The sequence below is a fragment of the Aquila chrysaetos genome, chromosome 12, assembly GCF_900496995.4.
Source record: "Aquila chrysaetos chrysaetos chromosome 12, bAquChr1.4, whole genome shotgun sequence".
Taxonomy (NCBI): Eukaryota; Metazoa; Chordata; class Aves; order Accipitriformes; family Accipitridae; genus Aquila; species Aquila chrysaetos.
In genome coordinates this window covers 4883641-4900394 of record NC_044015.1, presented here as the reverse complement: position 1 = coordinate 4900394, position 16754 = coordinate 4883641, and the positions used below count along the sequence as shown (strand labels likewise).

At 61.2% G+C, this 16754-nt stretch overlaps 1 protein-coding gene across 2 annotated transcripts; it reads right to left on the bottom strand.

The window, feature by feature from the left end:
• Positions 1–3820: 3820 nt before the first annotated feature.
• Positions 3821–16283, bottom strand: MKNK2 (MAPK interacting serine/threonine kinase 2). Of its 2 annotated transcripts, none has more exons than XM_030031696.1 (13): positions 16103–16283; positions 13680–13761; positions 13383–13484; positions 13128–13225; positions 12060–12139; positions 11422–11495; positions 11225–11329; positions 10804–10859; positions 10486–10581; positions 8582–8776; positions 8327–8491; positions 8184–8227; positions 3821–7397 (listed from the first exon to the last, which is right to left on the bottom strand). In XM_030031696.1, the coding sequence occupies exons 1-13, from the start codon at positions 16148–16150 to the stop codon at positions 7391–7393; spliced, it is 1152 nt and encodes a 383-aa protein (XP_029887556.1). In that variant the 5' UTR covers positions 16151–16283; the 3' UTR covers positions 3821–7390. The 2 variants fall into 2 exon arrangements, with proteins under 2 accessions (XP_029887556.1, XP_029887555.1); XM_030031695.2 differs by having other exon boundaries at positions 3821–7886; positions 16103–16282.
• Positions 16284–16754: the final 471 nt, after the last annotated feature.

Sequence of the window (16754 nt, the reverse complement as noted above, 5' to 3'; positions counted from 1 at the left end):
TCTCCACCATAGCATTCCCTGCCCCCAAATCCCATCAAATCCAGGGCTGGGCCATCTTTGAGAAATAGTGGTGTCTCCGAGGGGTTGGTGTGCCTGCCAGGGAGGACGAGCGCTTCTCCATCATGCGGGGAGGGGATTTGACGCCCACCAGAGCGGTACAGCACCAGCGATCCCTCTGCGGTTGATGCCGATGTCCCCAGCACCACCACCCTTCTCTGCCTTACTCACCGTGCCAGCCCTGCAGCGTCTCATTAGACAGATCCTGTTTATTCAGCACGTGATGACACGAACAAGGATGATTCGTATTGTGGCAGTAGCCAGAGGCTCAACTCAGGACCAATGTAAAGAAACACAGCTACAGAAATAAGAAGGGATAATACAAATAGCACAGAAATCTGTGTGGTACACTGTTGCCTTGGCTCTGTGGGATGGGCAAGGTGTTTGCTACAGCGTCCCTGGACCAACACAGCAGCGATCAGTAGTGTATTAGACAAAAGAAATACAGTCAAAGAATAGTGCCATATGGGAGACTTTAACATCCCAAAAATAAATCTGAGAACAAACGCTCCTAAAAATGGCACGGCGCTGTTATTTCTGGATCTGATAGCCAACAGATTTCTTCACAAATTAGGCGCTCAGCAAAAGGCAGCACTATTTTAGATGGGGTAATCGCAAGAAGATAAAAAGCCTAACCACAGCAGTAACTCTGGGTGGGGGAATCGGTGTGATTCAGTTGGTGCTAGATGAAGGCTGACCAAATATAGGTCTGGAAATAAAGGGTCTCGGTTGCACAAGGGCAAGCTACAAGCAGCTGGAATGAAACCAGTGGGACTGGAGTGCTCAGAGTTCAATGGCAGAGGACACCTGACCTTTCTTTGCCTTGTAAAGACCAAAAAAAAATACATTTGGAATATGTATGCCAAGCAAAAGCTAGGAATGCAGAGGTAGCTCTTACCTGGCTGAGCAGCTCATCTCAAACGAGTTACATTAAGACGAACCGCAGCTCCGAGGAGGACTGTGTGGCAAAGAGAGGCACGTCTTGGGTGTTAGCCAGAGGGGAACTAAAGTGGAACTTGCCAAATCCTATGCTTCAGCAACAAGCCTTTATTTAAACCTTCAACCAGGTGAGGTGCATGATGAGGCCCATGACCCACTCCAGCCATGGGCAGCAGTGCAGTCTCCGAGGGGCGCAGCTGGAGATGCTCTCCTGGGCTTTGGGAAAACCTGACCGCTCCGCTCCCGCTGACCGACCACAGCTCCCAAGGCCCGTGCAATTCCACCCAGAACTGAAATCCTGTGGGAAAGCCGAACCCGCATCCCGTGGCTCTCCAAAAGCCACACTTCACCATCGAAGCCCACAAACACAAGACCAACCAAGGCCTTTTCCAGCCGGCAGAGGTGACAGCCGTGCCGTGCTATGCTCGTGCCACCAAGGCTTGTCCTGGTGCAGAGGGACACAGCCTGCCGCAGGGCGTTCAGGTGTGACAACTGACCGCAGGCAGGGACAGACCCACGCGCTGGGGTCTGCCAGGGTGCACATCGCTCCCCGAAATGGCTACAGAGGGAGAACCTGCACACCTACACGCCAGCCACAAAATTACACCAAAATGGCACATTCTACCAAAAAAAAAAAGAACCCAAATTGCTTTGTTTTGGTTACCTGGACAGGCGTGGTGATTCACTGCAAAATGCACAGTAGTTCTTTCCTTCTCTGGCCAACCCATAAAACATTTTAAAAGCACAAAGAGGAAATGAAACCTTTTTTGATCCAAAAAAGCCCTTCACACTTTCCTCTCTGCATGCTCGGTGTGGTTTTGGGGCTCACTAACTATTTAGAGACCAGTCTGGGGCTGAGGGAATGCATGTTCCTCAGTTCAGGGGTTTTTTTTGAGCAGTTAGTGAATCAAAACATTGGCTAATCGTCCAGATCATCTCCTGTCACCAATACAGCCAGGCTTAGACCCAAAATACTGAAGACAATTCAGCTGCCTGCTTGCCCACCCTCCTCGGTGCCTTGTGCCGAAACCAGGCACGACCACACTGGCCATCCAAGCACCACGGCCGCTCACATCCGATCATGACCTGATGGCTCAATTAAATCCTGAGAACAGAAGAACTGACACAAGCCGCCACGTCACCTGAAGCCTGAGTGACCTGCGACATCACCCAGGCAGCTCTGCAGTGGCCCCTTCACTCTCACGGTGCCACCGGGCCAGCGTGGGTGGCATCGCCGCTGCTCCTGCTGCGGGGCTTTTCTCCAATGCAAATCAACACAGACTTATTTATAGCACCCTTATCCCAGCGGGAGAGCCTATTTTGGGCTGATGCTCAAGCACCAGAACAGCGCAGGTTATTTTAACCCAGCATCGGTTTATTTTCGGGGTTGCCCTTCTCTGCACGTGCTCTGAGATGGTTTCCAACTACTGGGTGCTATCTGGGGGTGGTGAAGCCAGGGATGGGGGGGGGGGGGGGGGGGGGGGGGGGGAAGAGGGACCATGTGTAGAAATTTTACAGAGATTAAAACCTAAACCAGCCCCAGCAACAAAGCTCGCTCTGACATGCCACCTGCCTGGCATCCACCCAGCGTCATGGAAGGTAGATCATCTGCAGGATGGGCCATGAGCAAAGAGCAGCAGGAGAGGAAGGGTTTCTGGAACAGATAGGTGAGCACCCAAGGACAGATGTGACAACATGCAAGAGGGGAAGGGGAGCAGGATACACAAGCAGGGGAGGAAAGGATTGCTGAGAGCTGGATGCTCATAAAATGTCCAGGGTTGCAATGTGGTGCCCCCAGGCACAGGAGGCAGCAATAGCTTTGTTCAACAGAGGCAGGAACAGCGCAGTGGGATGAGACTCGCTCCTTCTCATCCTCTGCATCCAGAAGACCTCAGCTCTGGTCCCACCACAGGCCATCCCAGAGCAGCCTGCGAGGGGAGACTCCTGGGGCTGCCGTGTCCAGATCCCGCAGAAAGCAGCTACACCATTTATCAAGCAGCAAAGACGGACTTCTCATCGGTGAGTTATTGTGGGGCTTTCTCCACTCAGAGCCAGGAGCAGCAGCTCCTGATCTGCAGCAGAGCTTGCAGCCCCATCCTCGAAACCAAGGGTGCTACGTATGGGGGTCTGCCAGGACAGCAGTTCCCACCAGCCATGGCAATGGCATCCAGAGGGCTCACAGCTCCATCTCCCAGCACAGCAGCAGGACTGGAAAACTTACTTATACCAGGCCGGAAAATACCTTAAAAATTAAAATGCATTAAAAAAAAAAAAAAAAATTCAGCAAGGTCTTCCCTGCCCTTGGAAGAAAGCACTCCTTGCAGCCCTCCTCCCCGATCCTGATCACCAGCCTCCAGTCCCTGCCACTGCCCATATCCCCAGCATCCCACCACACACTTTCCTCTTGCCTCTGTTTCCCCCTCCACAACCTGACAGGTAAGGGGAACGGAAAATGGGCCAGGGCTGTCTCCGAGAGGGGGTAGTAGGGCAGCTGGCAGAGAGCACAGTGCTGCACCGTGACCCTCCAACCCGTTTGGGGATTCGGCGGATCACACCCCTCCGTTGGGAAAAGTGAGTCAGGGCCTGAGCCGCTGCCAGCCCGTATTCCTGGCATCCCAACCCAGCACCCTGCAGCTCCAGCCCTGCCTGGCCGTGCTCCCAGCCCCCTTGGGACCAGCAGTGGACTGGGAAGGACAACGGTGGGAAGAGCCCTTGACTGGAGTGCGGGGGGCTCGCTCCCCCCACCCCACGCCTGCCCAATCCCCTCAGCAGCCACCGACAGCCCCGTGCTGCCCAGCCTGCCCGCAGCCACATGCTGACCACATAGGTCTCAATGCATTTTTATTAAATTCTTACAAAACAGAATACAAAATTCTGGCATCAACAATTGTTATAAAGGAAAACTTCAATTCAGCTGTATCAGTTCACCTGGTACATACAGTAAAGTGCTTGTTTTTGTGGGGTTTTTTTTCCTTTTTTTTTTTTTTTTTTTTTTCATTTTTATTTTCCAGCCAGCCCCCGAGTGGAGGCTGCCATTGTACAAACCAACAGTGCGTTAACATGACTCTTGTCGAACCAGCTTTGGCAGTCTTCATCAATTGTAAAGTGGAGAAAGTTTCTCCTGTTTTGATAAAAAAAGTTAGCTTCACAGTAAACGTTTCTAACCAGTTCTAAGTCGAGTTAGTTGGCTGAAGGAAGGGCAGGGGGGAAGGAGAGGAAGCCAAAACACTTAAAATTTCCAGCTTAAAAAAAAAAAAAAAATTTAAAAAAAAAAAATCTTTTTGAAGTTGGTTTCCAAGACAGATGCTCTATGGGGGGGAAAGGCTTTGAAAGAGGAAGAGGAGGAGGAAGAAGGGCGTTGGCAAGAGGGGTTAGCTGGTGCTGGACCGTGGGTCGGGGAGCATCTGTCTGGAAACCACCTCGGGAGAGGCACTGGCAGCGGGGAGGGGATGTCCGGCCCCGGCACGAGCATCTCCCCAGCCGGCCTGGTGCAGTGCCAAGTCCTGCACTGCTGAGGCACCCACGGGTCCCCAACACCGCTGCGAGTCAGGTCGAGAGGTGTTTTAGAGTCGATCCCTCAGCTCTAGAGGCATTTAAGGATCCTCTATAACGCACAGACCCTGCCACGCACGCCGCACCCCAGAGCTGCTGGGAGCTTACCATCCCGGCGGCACGGGATTCCCCCACCGAGTGCTATGTCAGGAACGCCGGGTCCACGATAAAACCAAACCCCCGAGCCGAAACACAAAGCCAAGCCTGGGCCAAGCAACCGGCAAAGAGGTCAGATGCTCCCCGACACGTCCATCCCCTCGATGCAAACACCCACAGCATCTGCCAGCTGCAGGCATCCCCGGCCGAGGATACCCACATATCAGAAAAGTGCCCACAGGGACGAGCTCCCTGCGCAGCACGGGTCACCCAGGCCACGCGCCAGCCTTCAGAAGAGTATGTGTGTATATCTATATATATATATACATACATACATACATATATATATATATATATATATATGAGATAGGTCTTACATGTGGGCAGAGGGGGAAACTCGATGTTTGCCAACAAAAGCATGGGGGACAAAAAAAAAAAAAATTTTTTTTCAGAGACATCCCCCTGCCATCCCCTTCCCACGATTATTTTTTGTTTGTTTTTTTAAAAAAGGCTGCGGCGTGCAGCATTAACAATAGCTTTCACAATACCAGCTCAAGGCATCGCGTACTGTACATCATTCAAGTATTTCTTAATATAAGACAACAAGGAATTATCTACAACTGATAAAACAAAATAAGCTATAAAAAGTAACAATGTACAATCAAGATGGATTTTTTTTTTTTTTTCCTTTAAAGGAGGCCTCTCCAGGGTGTCCCAGTGCCTGCATGGGGGGGGGGGTCTCCCCTCGCCACCGCCTCGCTCCTCCCCACCCCGCACAGAGGGACCAAGAGCACCCGGGGGAGAGGGCAGATTGCAAGTGCAAGGCAGGGTTTGTTTTTTTTTTTTTTTAGGCAGGGGGGCACGGAGCCCCCCTCCCCAACCCACTGATGCCACTCGGCAGAAGAGCCTGGAAGGGTGAGAAAAGACGGTCCCTGCCCCAAACTCCATCAACACCCGAGATCATCATCTCCCAAGATAACTCACACACACCTCCCTGAAACAAAAAACAACATATATTGCATAGTATTGCTGTCAGCAGTCTTAAAATAAAAAGGAGAACTTTTTTTTTTTTTCGGAGACAGTGACTGTCTTCAGCTGAAGACCCAGGGAATTCTCTTCCCCAGTTCAAAGCAAGCTCCCAAAGCCTTCACCTGTGCACACCATGGGCCAAGGCTGCTTTTTCAAAATATAAAGCTCAAAGCATCGAATTGGAAGGGAAAGATTGCTAATGAAGGAGGCACCCTCCCTCCCCGCGGGACGTGGGCAAGGCAGCGGGTGCAGCTCGGTGGCACGACCCGCGGCCATGCCCGCGGTGGGGAGCAGGTTTGCTGCTCTGGCTCGGTGCGGGGGGTGTTTGGAGGAGCTGGAGACCAGCTCAACTCCAAGCACGGGCACCGCTCGCTCGCCTGGACGGATCCAGCCCTGCGCGGCAAAAAACCAGCCAAGGGCCTCATCCCGATTCAGCATCCCAAGTCCTTCCCCCGCGTGCATTCCCTCCCTTCCCCAAAGCAAGCTCCGAGGAAAGGGCAACACCACGCATGCAGGTGCATGAACACGCACGAACGTGGACGCACACGCGTGAACACACACGCCCAGCTCTCCCCAGCCGCCCGTCAGACCCCGCGCTGCCCAGGCGCTGCTGTCCTGACCCCAAACCCTCCAGCCCCACATCCCGAGCCCTCCCCAGGCTTCTCCCCAGCGCCGTGGCCCTCGGGTGCCGCCACCAGCCCGGTCGCTCACCCACCGGCATCCCCGGGGCACTGGGCGCCCTGCGCACCCCCAGACCCTCCTGCCACAGCAGCCTCGGGACCAGCCCGAAGCCACGCCAGGTCGCACCGCCCTGCAGCGGGTCCCAACGCTCTTTAAGGTTGGGGCGGGGGGGGGTCCTTTGCCTTCCAGAGAGCACCCTGCTATTCCCAGAGGGGTATTTTGTTGTTGCTCCAGCTGTCCTGGAGACCTCATCCCCGCTTGCACCTCCACGAGGGCACAACCACTGGCGAGCAGCCCCTCCGAAAATGGGTGCAACACCCGACCGGCACAAGAACGTGGCCCCAGATGCCTGTGCGTCCCCCCCCGGCTCTGACCTTACCCCCGGGGAGCCACCAGCCAGAACGCGGGAGGAAAGGAAGACATTTCTCCATGCCCTGTAGAGAAGCACAGCTAGCAGTTTAAAACCAACAATAATTAAAAAAAAAAAAAAAAAAAAAAAAAGAAAAGAAAGAAAAAAAAAGAAAAGAAAAACAGGGGTGAATAGCTTATTCTGGAAGCAGGCTGCGGAGGAAAGAGGGCGGCTCGGTGGGATGGGGCACGGCTCCCTTGCTGGCACCATCTCTCCCCAGCCCGAGCGGTTCCCTGCACAATGCCCACCGCGTCCCCCCCAAAGCACAGCCGGGGATGCCCCCGAGCACGGGACGGAGGGGCTCCCCGCACCAGGGAGGTGCCTCCCGGACCCCCGGGAGGGGGTTTTTGTGGGATCTACCCCAACATCGGAGAAAGACCTGCAGCTCCGAGGGGAGGGACGAGGTTAAAACGCAACTCCCGTTGTTGAAAACGCGACCGAGGGTCTTTTGTTCACAGTATGAAATGAGCTGAAATCGTCAAAGCAGCCGCGGATACAAAGAGTCCTTTGGTGTCGGGGAGGGAGGAAAAACATGTCAGAGGAGAAACCAAGAGTCGGGAAACAAAAGTCCGTGTGTCTGTCAGATGTCCTTGAGTGTGCCCTGGGTGAAGCAACCTCACGCTTGATTTAATACCTTAAAAAAAAAAAAAAAAAAAAAAAAAAGATCTTAAACAAACCCTCCCACCCCCAGACCTACAAGATCAGCAAAACCTTGGAAACCAGCCACAGGGACGAGTCCTGATCTTGTCACTAGCCAGAAACAGTGGGGTTTTTGGGGGGTGGAGGGGTTGGAGGGGGGAAGAAAGAAAGAAAGAGGAGGAGGACATGGGGTACAGCAGGTCCGAGGGGCACAGCTCAGGCTTGGTCGGCCACCAGGACCAGCGGGGCCACCAGGTGCTGCCCGGGGGCCACCGCCTTGGCCAGGCTGCTCTTCTGCCGCCGCTTGGCCAGCTTGGACTCGGAGGGGGGGGAGAGCTGCATGGCCCGTGAGGTAGCTTTGATGATGATGGGTCGTGCTTCCTCCTCCGCCTCCTCCTCCTCGTCCTCGTCGCGCCGTGTCAGCTGGCGGTTGACGGCGATGGCCTCGGCGGCAAAGGAGGTGAGCTCTTTGGCACTGCTGTTCCTGCGGGGGAGGCAAAGGCTCAGGGTGGGATGCGGGGAAGCTGGAGGGAGGTTGGGGTCAAATATCAGTGTCCCCCCCCCCGCGTGCATGCCACGCCGGACCGGTCATGCACCAAAAACGTGGCTCGAACCCAAATCACATGCTGCGTCCGCTGCCCAAACAGCGAGAGCTGTGGCGGAGTCCCCAAAAAGCAGCAAAAGCGGAGAGCAGCCCGCTGGGGAGAGAAGCCAGGATTTGGGGGGCTTGGATATGCCCCCCCCCCCCGCACCCCGCCATCCCAGGGCCACCCGCGCTCACCTCTGCAGGATGATGGGGGTCGGCAGGGTGTTATCCGGGGCGCACTGCAATGAAACGCAGCCAGTCAGACCCGGGTTTCCCCCACCCCGACTTTTGGGATCAGGGGTTGGGGGGGACGGGGGGGGGGGGACAGCAACACTCACCCCCTGCACCCAGGGGTGCTCCAGGACCTGGGCCGCGCTGAGCCGCTTCTTGGCGTCTCTCACCAGCAGCTTGGAAATGAGATCTTTGGCTCCGAAGGAGATGTGCGCCCAGTCCTTGTCGGGAAACTCGTACTTCCCCTCCTGGATGCTCTCGAAGAGCATGTTCTGGGGTGGGAAGAAATAAAAGGGGGTGAGCCAGGAGCGGTGCTGCCAAACCGGCGGCAGGTTTCGGCAACGCCGGGGTCCCCCGCGTACCTGGCAAGTGTGGCACGCCTCGCCCCGGTCCCAGCCGCAGTCGGAGCCGCAGTGACCCACGAAGGGGGGGTACCCGCTCAGCATGATGTACAGGATGACACCCAAGCTCCACAGGTCGCAGCGCTTGTCGTAGATGGATGCCTCCTCGTTAAAGGCTTCCACCACCTCCGGGGCCATGTATTCAGCGGAACCGCACTGTGGGGAGAGGCGGGGGTGAGCCCCGGCACGGGGTCCCCAAAAGGATGGGGGACCGATGGGGCAGAGCCATGCTGGCCGGTTGGACTGGAGGAGGGGGGGGGGGGGTTCCTGCCAGAGCTATGGGGCTGCACCCCCTGAAATGAGGGTGCAGACACTGCTGCTTCCCGGGTTTGCTCCTGGCAGGACAGATCACCCCTGCCGGCTTTCCCACCATACCCTGCCACGCTGGGGATGCCGCAAACCTGCCTCTCTAGGGGTTGCCGCCCCATTAAAAAAAAAAAAAAAAAAAAAGGCAGCCTAAAGGGGTGTAACCCCCTCCCAGGTACCCCCACGGGGCAGCACCGGACCCACACCCCACAGCACCGCCGCCACCCAACCAGCTCAACGGGGCAGCGTCCGTCCCATCGCCTGGGAGCGGCCGCAAAACACGGCGGGCAGGCGGCGGGGACGAGCCTGCTTTGCCTGTTCCCCTGCCTGACGCAGGCAGGGCCGCCGGAGCTGGCGGAGGCACCGGAGCAGACGTGGGATACGGTGCCAGAGGAGTTAACGCTGATCGCGAGGAGAAGCGAGAGCCGGCGGCTGGTCCTCGATGGCTGCCGGGGCTCTGGGGCTTTCCAGCGCACGTGACCCGCAACCCACACGGGCCTCGTGACCACAGCAGAAAAAAAGCTGCAGCCAGCAGATAATCACCCCGTAACGAGAGGCCTCCTCCTAATGAGAGGCCTCACCAGCCCCAGCAGCTGATGCCACCGCAGGGAAAAAAAAAAAAAAAAAAAAAAAACCAACCAAAAAAACAAAACAACCCTAAAAAAACCCCAACGCCAACCACCCTGCAGGCAGGGCTGTAACCCTGCAGGGAACAGGGCGGCCGCCCCCCCCCCACTCCGCTCCCATTGCTGAGAACGGGGAAACTTGGGACACGTCAGAAATTCAGCCCCTGCCCCGGGAGAAGGGTAAATGTGGAGGAACGAGGGGGCCGGGGTGTTTTGGCCCCCACCTCTGTTGTTGTTGCACCCCGCATCGGTCAGGCTCTGCCCTCCCCGGCACGTGAGCACCCCAAAAACACTGGGGTGCAGGGCAACACCCTGCATGGGGGGGGCTGCTGCTGCCGATAAGAGAAGCAGGGCTTTCGGGGGGGGGGGGGGGGGGAAGCAGGCTTAGCACCCCCCCTAAAGGGTGGGACAGCTCCGAGCACCACGGGGTTCACCCTGGAAGCTTTCGGGGTGTCCACCCTACGGGGTCTGCATCGCACGCAAGCGGCATCCCGCAGCTTGGGGGGGGGGGGGGGGTGGGGCCAGCCCCCTCTTACCCACAACCAAGGGAATCACAGCGGCCCCCCCCCCGGCCCCCCCAGCCCCTCGCCTGACCCACTTCTCCCCGTGAGCGCCAGCCTCCCCCCGGCAGCCGCCTCCACCAGGGTTGGCTGTTGCTAAGGCTCACGGCAGCCCGGGCTGTGTGCCAACCCCCCCGTCGTCCCCCCCCCCCGTCCCCGTCCCCCCCCCCACGTTATGTAACCACATCTCGCCTGCTGCCGCGGGGTGGGGGGGGGGACACACACGCAGCATCAGCGAACGGAGTGACGAGCAGGGGGGTGTCCGCACGCAGTGTCCCGTGTCCCCCCACCCAAAGCCCTATGGGGCAGCTCCAGGGGGGCCCCCCCCCCAGGGACAGTTTCCCCCCCCCAGCCCTGGGGCTCACATGCTTACCGGGGTGAGCAGCTCCGGGGTGGAAATGGGGGAGCAATCGCCGTTGAGTTTGATGCCGCTTCCCAGGTCAAAGTCACAGATTTTCACCGGGGAGACCTGGGGTGGGGAAAGAAGTGGTCGGTGACCCCCCCAGGCAGCCCCCCCAGGGGACCCCAGCCTTAATTTTGCGCCCCAGCTGCTTGTTAACGCCTGGTTCGTGTCCCACTTCATACCACCCCATGTGCTACGGCAGCAGCATCCCCCATGGGGATCTGCCCCCCCCCCGCCACCCCGGGCAGCACCCCCCGGCGCCCACCACCCCGGCTGCTCCCCCCTCACCTGGTCCGGGCTCTCACACAGAATATTTTCTGGTTTTAAATCCCTGTGTGCGATTCCTGGTGGGGGGAGAAGAGATGATGAGGGCAAAAATTCCACCCACCCCCCCCCCCCCAACAAGTCCATCGTGGTGAAAGGCCTGGGGGTGGCACAAGGACCCCTCCCTCCCCACCCCAAATCACCGCCTGCGTCGTGGCAAAGGGCAAAAAATTGCTGCTGGCCCCGAGCCCCGGCCGAACCGGAGGAACAGGCTTTGCACCGCAAAAAGCCTCGTGATGCAGCTGAGCCTGACCCTGCGTGCCCGGGGCGGGGGTCTGACACTGTCGTGTGTGTGTCCCCCCCACCCCTGGGCAGAAGGATGCAGGGAGGCAGCATCACCCCCCCCCCCCCCCCCCCCAGGGGAGGGCACGGCATCCCAGCTCACCTTTATTGTGCAAAAAGTGCAGGGCGCTGGCGATATCCTGCACCACCACGCTGGCCTCCAGCTCGTTGAAGTGACGTCTCCGATGGATGTGGGTCAGGATGGAGCCTGCAGCCGGGTGACAGCAGAGCGGGGGTTTGTGGGGTGGTTGGGGGGGGGTCCTGCTACCCCGGCTTCCCCCTCCCCGGCACCGCACTCACCTCCTCTCATCTTCTCAAACACCAGGTAAAACCTCTCCTCCTCCTCAAAGAACTCGATCAGCTCCAGGACATTCCTGCAGGGACAGCAGCATCAGCTCCGCATCCCCCCACCTCAAAAAAAAACCCCAACCTTTTGGGGTCCCCCCTCCCCACAGCCCCGCACCCCCAACCAGCACACGGGAACCTGCGTGGGGAGGGGGATGCGAGACAGGAAAATTGGGTTTCCAGTGATTGAAACCACACGGCCGGGGCCCCCTGGCCACATTCCAGGGGGGAGAGGGACTTTCGGCGCCCAGCTCCGCTCCCTAATTGCTCGCAGACCCTCCTGGCTCGCTCGCCCCTCTCCAGAAACAGCCCCGCTCAGCAGCTTTCCGCGGCGGGACGGCAAACGCCGCGGCAGTGGCTCAGCTCGCCCCTCGGCATCGCTCCAACTTGGCCACTGCGGCCCCCGTTGTCATGGCAAACCGCTTAACGTCGCCTTGAGATGCTTTTGCGCCGGCCGGCGAGGCCACGGGGAGGGAGCGCAGCGTGCGAGGGTGGCCTGGCTGCGGCCCATTGGTGTCTCGAGCATCAGCCCGGTCTCAGCCTACTCCCCATGCCCATATGGGGGGGGGCAGACGGTGGCTGCCCCACGGTACCTGTGTCCCTGGCACTGATACAGCATCTCCACCTCGCGGAAGACCCTGCTGCGGATGTGTCCCAGGCGTTTCTCGATGATCTGAAACGAAAAATGGGGGAGACTCAGGGAAAGGCACCGCTGCCGGGGAGGAGCCGGGGCCGGCAACCACCGCACCCCACCCAGCCGGCACTGGGGACCCCCCGGGGGCCGGGTGGAGCAAAGCAGGGGGTGCCCGAAGGGGTTAAGGCAGCAGAACAGGCTGTTCCCGGCGGCGGTGCCAAGCCGCTCCTTCCCGGGGTCACTGCCAAGGAAAGGTCCATGTGACGCTGCCGAACTCCGGCGCAGCCGCCCCGGTGGCGGAGAAGGGCCCTTCGCCCCACCGGGCGCTGGCACGGCGGGTGCCACGGGGTGGGCAGGGGGTCCCTGCCCACAGCCTCGCGGGGGGAGAGCTGGGTGCTCCCACCGGCCCCAGCCCTTCAGGGGACACAGAGCACCTGACTGCCGTGCAGCCCTCCCCGCTGCCTCAGTTTCCCCACTGGGGCACCCAAAGGCCCCCCTGGGGCAACGGGAGAAGCCAAGTTCCCCTTGCATTTGGCTGCATTTTGACACAGGGCTCGTCCCAGCCCCCTCGTGCCACGGGACCACCATCCCCAACCCCAAAAGCAGCCGGCTCACCCCAAACCCCTCCAGCACCCACGTGCTCACAGGGGCACGGAGACCTCCTCCGGGCAAGCGGGAGCTGGCCACCCTGCCGGCACCACATGCCCCTGCTTGCCCCGAGTCCCCAGACGCGTCGCAAGCGTTAATTTAATCTCCCGTCTGCCCTAATTTACAGGGAGAGGAGCGTGGCTAAGGGGGTTGACCAAGGTCCCGGAGCTGGGCGGTGGCAGAGGATGGTGTGCCACCGGCACGGCCCGGCCACGCTCCTGCCCCTCTCCTTCCCCTCCGGCCCACGAAACTGTCGTCCTGTGCCAGCACCGGATGGTCACAGGAGCCGGGAGAGCCCGAGATGGGGAGGGCAGAAAGGGAAACTGAGGCAGGGGGTGGGAGGGAGCCGGGTCTGCAGCCCCGAGCGGCAGAGCTTTACCTTCACCGCGTACTCCTTGTTGGTGATGAGGTTAACGCAGGACTGGACTCTGGCATGGGCCCCTTCTCCCAGCACCTCCTCCTGCAGCTGGTAAACATCTGGCAGGGGAGAGGTCGCCTGAGCTGCCGGCACCACCGCGGCATGGGACACCACTGCTGTCCCTTCTCCCCGGGCTGTCCCCGAGCCTGGAGAAGCCAGGAGGCCCCCGGCCCTGCCGCAGGCCGGGGGGGGGGGACCCTGGGCAGCCCCGCTCACCTTCGAACCTGCCGGAGAAACTGTCGGTGGCTCTGCAGCGCTTCTTCTTCTTGTTCCTTTTCTTGGCGTCAGGGATATCGATGGGTTGACTTGAAGGCATGTCTGTGGCAGAGCAAAGCCACCGGCGTGAGTCACCCCCGTCCACCCTATGCTCCCCCAGCATCGCCGCCCTTGGCTGCAGCCCCCCAAAGCCTTCGGGGAAACATAGAGGGCCAACATTCCAGGGTCCGGGATGGGAGGAGCCCCCCCCCAGGGACACAGTCCCACGGGAGGACACCCACAGCACCCGCAGCTCACCGGGACGGGGCGGGCACTCGAAGTTGAAGACGGGCTCCAGGTGGTTGGACTGGTCAAACTCCAGGTCAAAGGGGTTTTGTCCCTGCGGGGGCCAAGAACAGGAATGAGATGGCAGCCGCCGGATCAGCCGCTACCAACCGCCTGCACCAAGCCCGGTACGGCCACAGAGCCCGGCACGCTCCCGGTCTTGGCATACACTCTGCTCACCCGCCCCGCCGGTGCAGGACACCGGCTCACGGTGCTGCTGCTGGAGGGATACGGCCAAGCCCCAGGCAGAGCCAGAGGAGGAGGAGGAGGAGGAGGAAGGCTTTGACCACATCTCCTGATGGGGATGGCACTGCAGGGTCATGCCTCCACGCCAGCAGCCCCAGGCCAGCACGCGGGGGATGATGAGAGGGATCAGGGCCGCCCGCACCAACCCAACCCCAGATCTCCACCCAGACCTGAACTACAGTGAGGGGGGGGGGAGGAAGAAAAGCCACAGGGCAGGACGGGCTCCAGAGCCCCCACTCCGCATCCTCCCGGCTTCCCGCAAGGTCAAGAGCCCGCTCAGCCCCGCTCCGGTCAACGTCCTGCCTGCCGGGCTGCGAGACACCTGCGACCTGGCAGGATCAGGCCCCACTCGAAACCCTCCCTGCGCCCCGGATCGGCGAAGGGCACGGGAACCACTGCCTCCCCCACCCCAAACCCCAGTGGCACTGGTCCCAGCACCCCAAAAGGGACATGGGGACCCTCTGCCCCCCACCCCCCCCCGCTCCCCTGAGCCACCCCACCGCAGGACGGGGAGCACCGGGGGCACTCGGCCGGGGAGGCGAAAGGGCCCCGTCCTCTGCAGGGTTACGAAATCTGTTTGGGTGGAGGTGGCAGCTCCCGGCGGCGTTCCCAAACCCGCCCCGGTGCCCCGGTGCCCGGGCCGGCTGCCAGCCCCAGTGCGTCGCAGGAACAGCAAACCCCGGCCACCGCTGCCAGAAACAGCCAGAAAGCGCCTGTTTACTGACGGGGTGGCTCTCGGGGGGGGGGGGGGGCCGGGGAGGTCCCCACCGTGGTGTGCTGGGGGGGGGGGTCACGCCAGAAGCACCCCCCCACCAAGCACCACTCCAGATCTCTGGGGCCAAAACTCTCCTGCCCAGCGTTTTGCCAGCTTCCTCCCCACAAAAAAAAAAAAGAAAAAGCTGAATTTCCAGAATGCAGCATTGCCCTTCAGCTGCCAAACCGCCCCCCCTCCCAGCCCTGGCCCAAGGCCCCTACATCAAGGCAGCCGCCCCCCCCCCCCCCAGGATGAGCAGCTCTGGCCCAAGTCCCTGCACCGTGGGCAGGATGAGGCCTCCCGGGGAGGTGGGGGGGGGCACAGGGGGGGGGCACCGGGCCCTGCCAGCTGCCGCAGCACCGACACACAAAAGGTTTGGGGGATGGGAGGCGCGGGGCGGACGCTGCGCACCGATTCCATCAGCGCATCCGAGGTGTCCCCCCCCCTCCCCGGCGTCCCGGTCCCCAGCCACCCGGGTGGGGGGGGGGGGGGTGGGGGTGGTGGGGAGGGAGCCAAACCCCAGCCAAAAGCCTTAAAAGCAGGATTAGGTGTCAGCTAAAATAAGCCGGGCAGGTTTCGGGTGAGCTCCCAGCATCCCTCGGAGCTCCAGGAGCCAAACTAAACAAAGATCCCACGAAGCTGCTCGGCCGCACGCCGGGACAAGAGGGAGCATTGAGGGGAACGGGACCCGGCAGGATTTGGCCCCCTCCCGCACAACCCCGAGCGTGACAGCACCCGGGATGGATGTGGCGTGACGGTGCCCTGACCAACCCGGGGTTGCAGCCGCAGCCCTGGGCCCGTGGGTGCTGTGCTGCCAGGATCCGGCCCTAGCACAAGAGGTTTGCACAACAGGTCCCGTGTCAGGCTGGGCCTGGGGAGCCTTTGCAGCCCCCCCAGCAGCTCCCCCCCCCCCCACTGTGGTCCAGCACCCTGCTTGCAGATTAAGGAAGAATGGGTGCAGCTGGGGGGGGGGGGGGAGTGAAGCCCACCCCCCCACCCCACGGGTGACCCCCGTGGGAGCTGCAGCAGAGCGAGCAAAGCCTTGCTGCAGCATCCCAGCACCCATCCGGGGCGGGGGGGGGGGGGGGGGGCATGTCTGCAGACCCGACCCCCGGCAGCACCCCAACCCCCCGGGGTGGGGGGACAGGGGGGTCCCGCTGCCCGGTTTGGGTGGCAGCGTCTGCGGCGCTTCCCTCCTTCGCGGGGGGGGGGTGGGGGGGGGGGCGGACAGGAGGCGGCTCATCCCTGTCGTCCCCCCCCCCCCCCGCTCCAGGCAGGGGATGCGGCGCAGAGCGCTGCAGAACGCAGGATCCGGCCACCGCGGGCCCGCACCCCAGCCCCGGATTCCGCCCCCCCCCACCCCGGCACGGCCGCAGGGAGGGGAGCAGCCCCTTACCTTAAAGGAGCGGTGGAAACCCGGGATCTCTGATTTCTTCTGCACCATCTTGCTGCGGGGGGGGGGCGGGCGGGGGGCGGCGTTGCTGGGAGAAATGAGGAAGGGGGGAGGACGGAAAAAAAAAACAAAAAAACAAAAAACCAAAAAAAAAACCCCAAACAAACGGAGATGGGGGGGGGGGAGGGAAGGGGAGGGAGGCGGAGGGACGGGCAGAGCCGGAGGGGAGTCCGGGGGGTGGCCGAGACCTGCGGGGAGAGGGGGGGGGGGGGGTGTCAGACAGCTGCGGCTCCGCACGGAGCCCCCCCCCCCTACCCACCCTCCGCCTCTCACCGGCGCGGCCCCGCAGAGCCGCCGCTGCTGGTGGTACCGCAGCCCGCACCGCCGCCCGCTCCGCTCCGCTCCGCGCCGCCGCCGGGAGGGGACGCGCCGCCGCCGCCCCCGACGGCTTTATAGCCACGGCCCCGGCCCGCCCCGCACCGCCCCGCACCGCCCCCGCCGTGCGCCGCCGCCCCGGGCACCCCCCCCCCTCCCGCCCCCCCCCCCCCCGTCGCTGCGTCCTCCGGGACGGGGACATCCCCCCCCCCCCCCCCGTACCCCCCCGTGCTGCACCGGGGACACAAGCATTCCCCCCCCCCCCGGGGACACAAGCACC

Bases quoted from the DNA above. Each gene is read 5' to 3' on its own strand.
- MKNK2 (XM_030031695.2), bottom strand. From the start codon at position 16,150: ATGGTGCAGAAGAAATCAGAGATCCCGGGTTTCCACCGCTCCTTTAAG. The intron at 13,485-13,679 runs GTGAGCTGCGGG...GCTCTGCCACAG, and splicing joins CGAGTGCCCGCCCCGTCCCG to ACATGCCTTCAAGTCAACCC. The intron at 8,777-10,485 runs GTAAGCATGTGA...CTCTCCCCACAG, and splicing joins CCCCGGAGCTGCTCACCCCG to TGCGGTTCCGCTGAATACAT.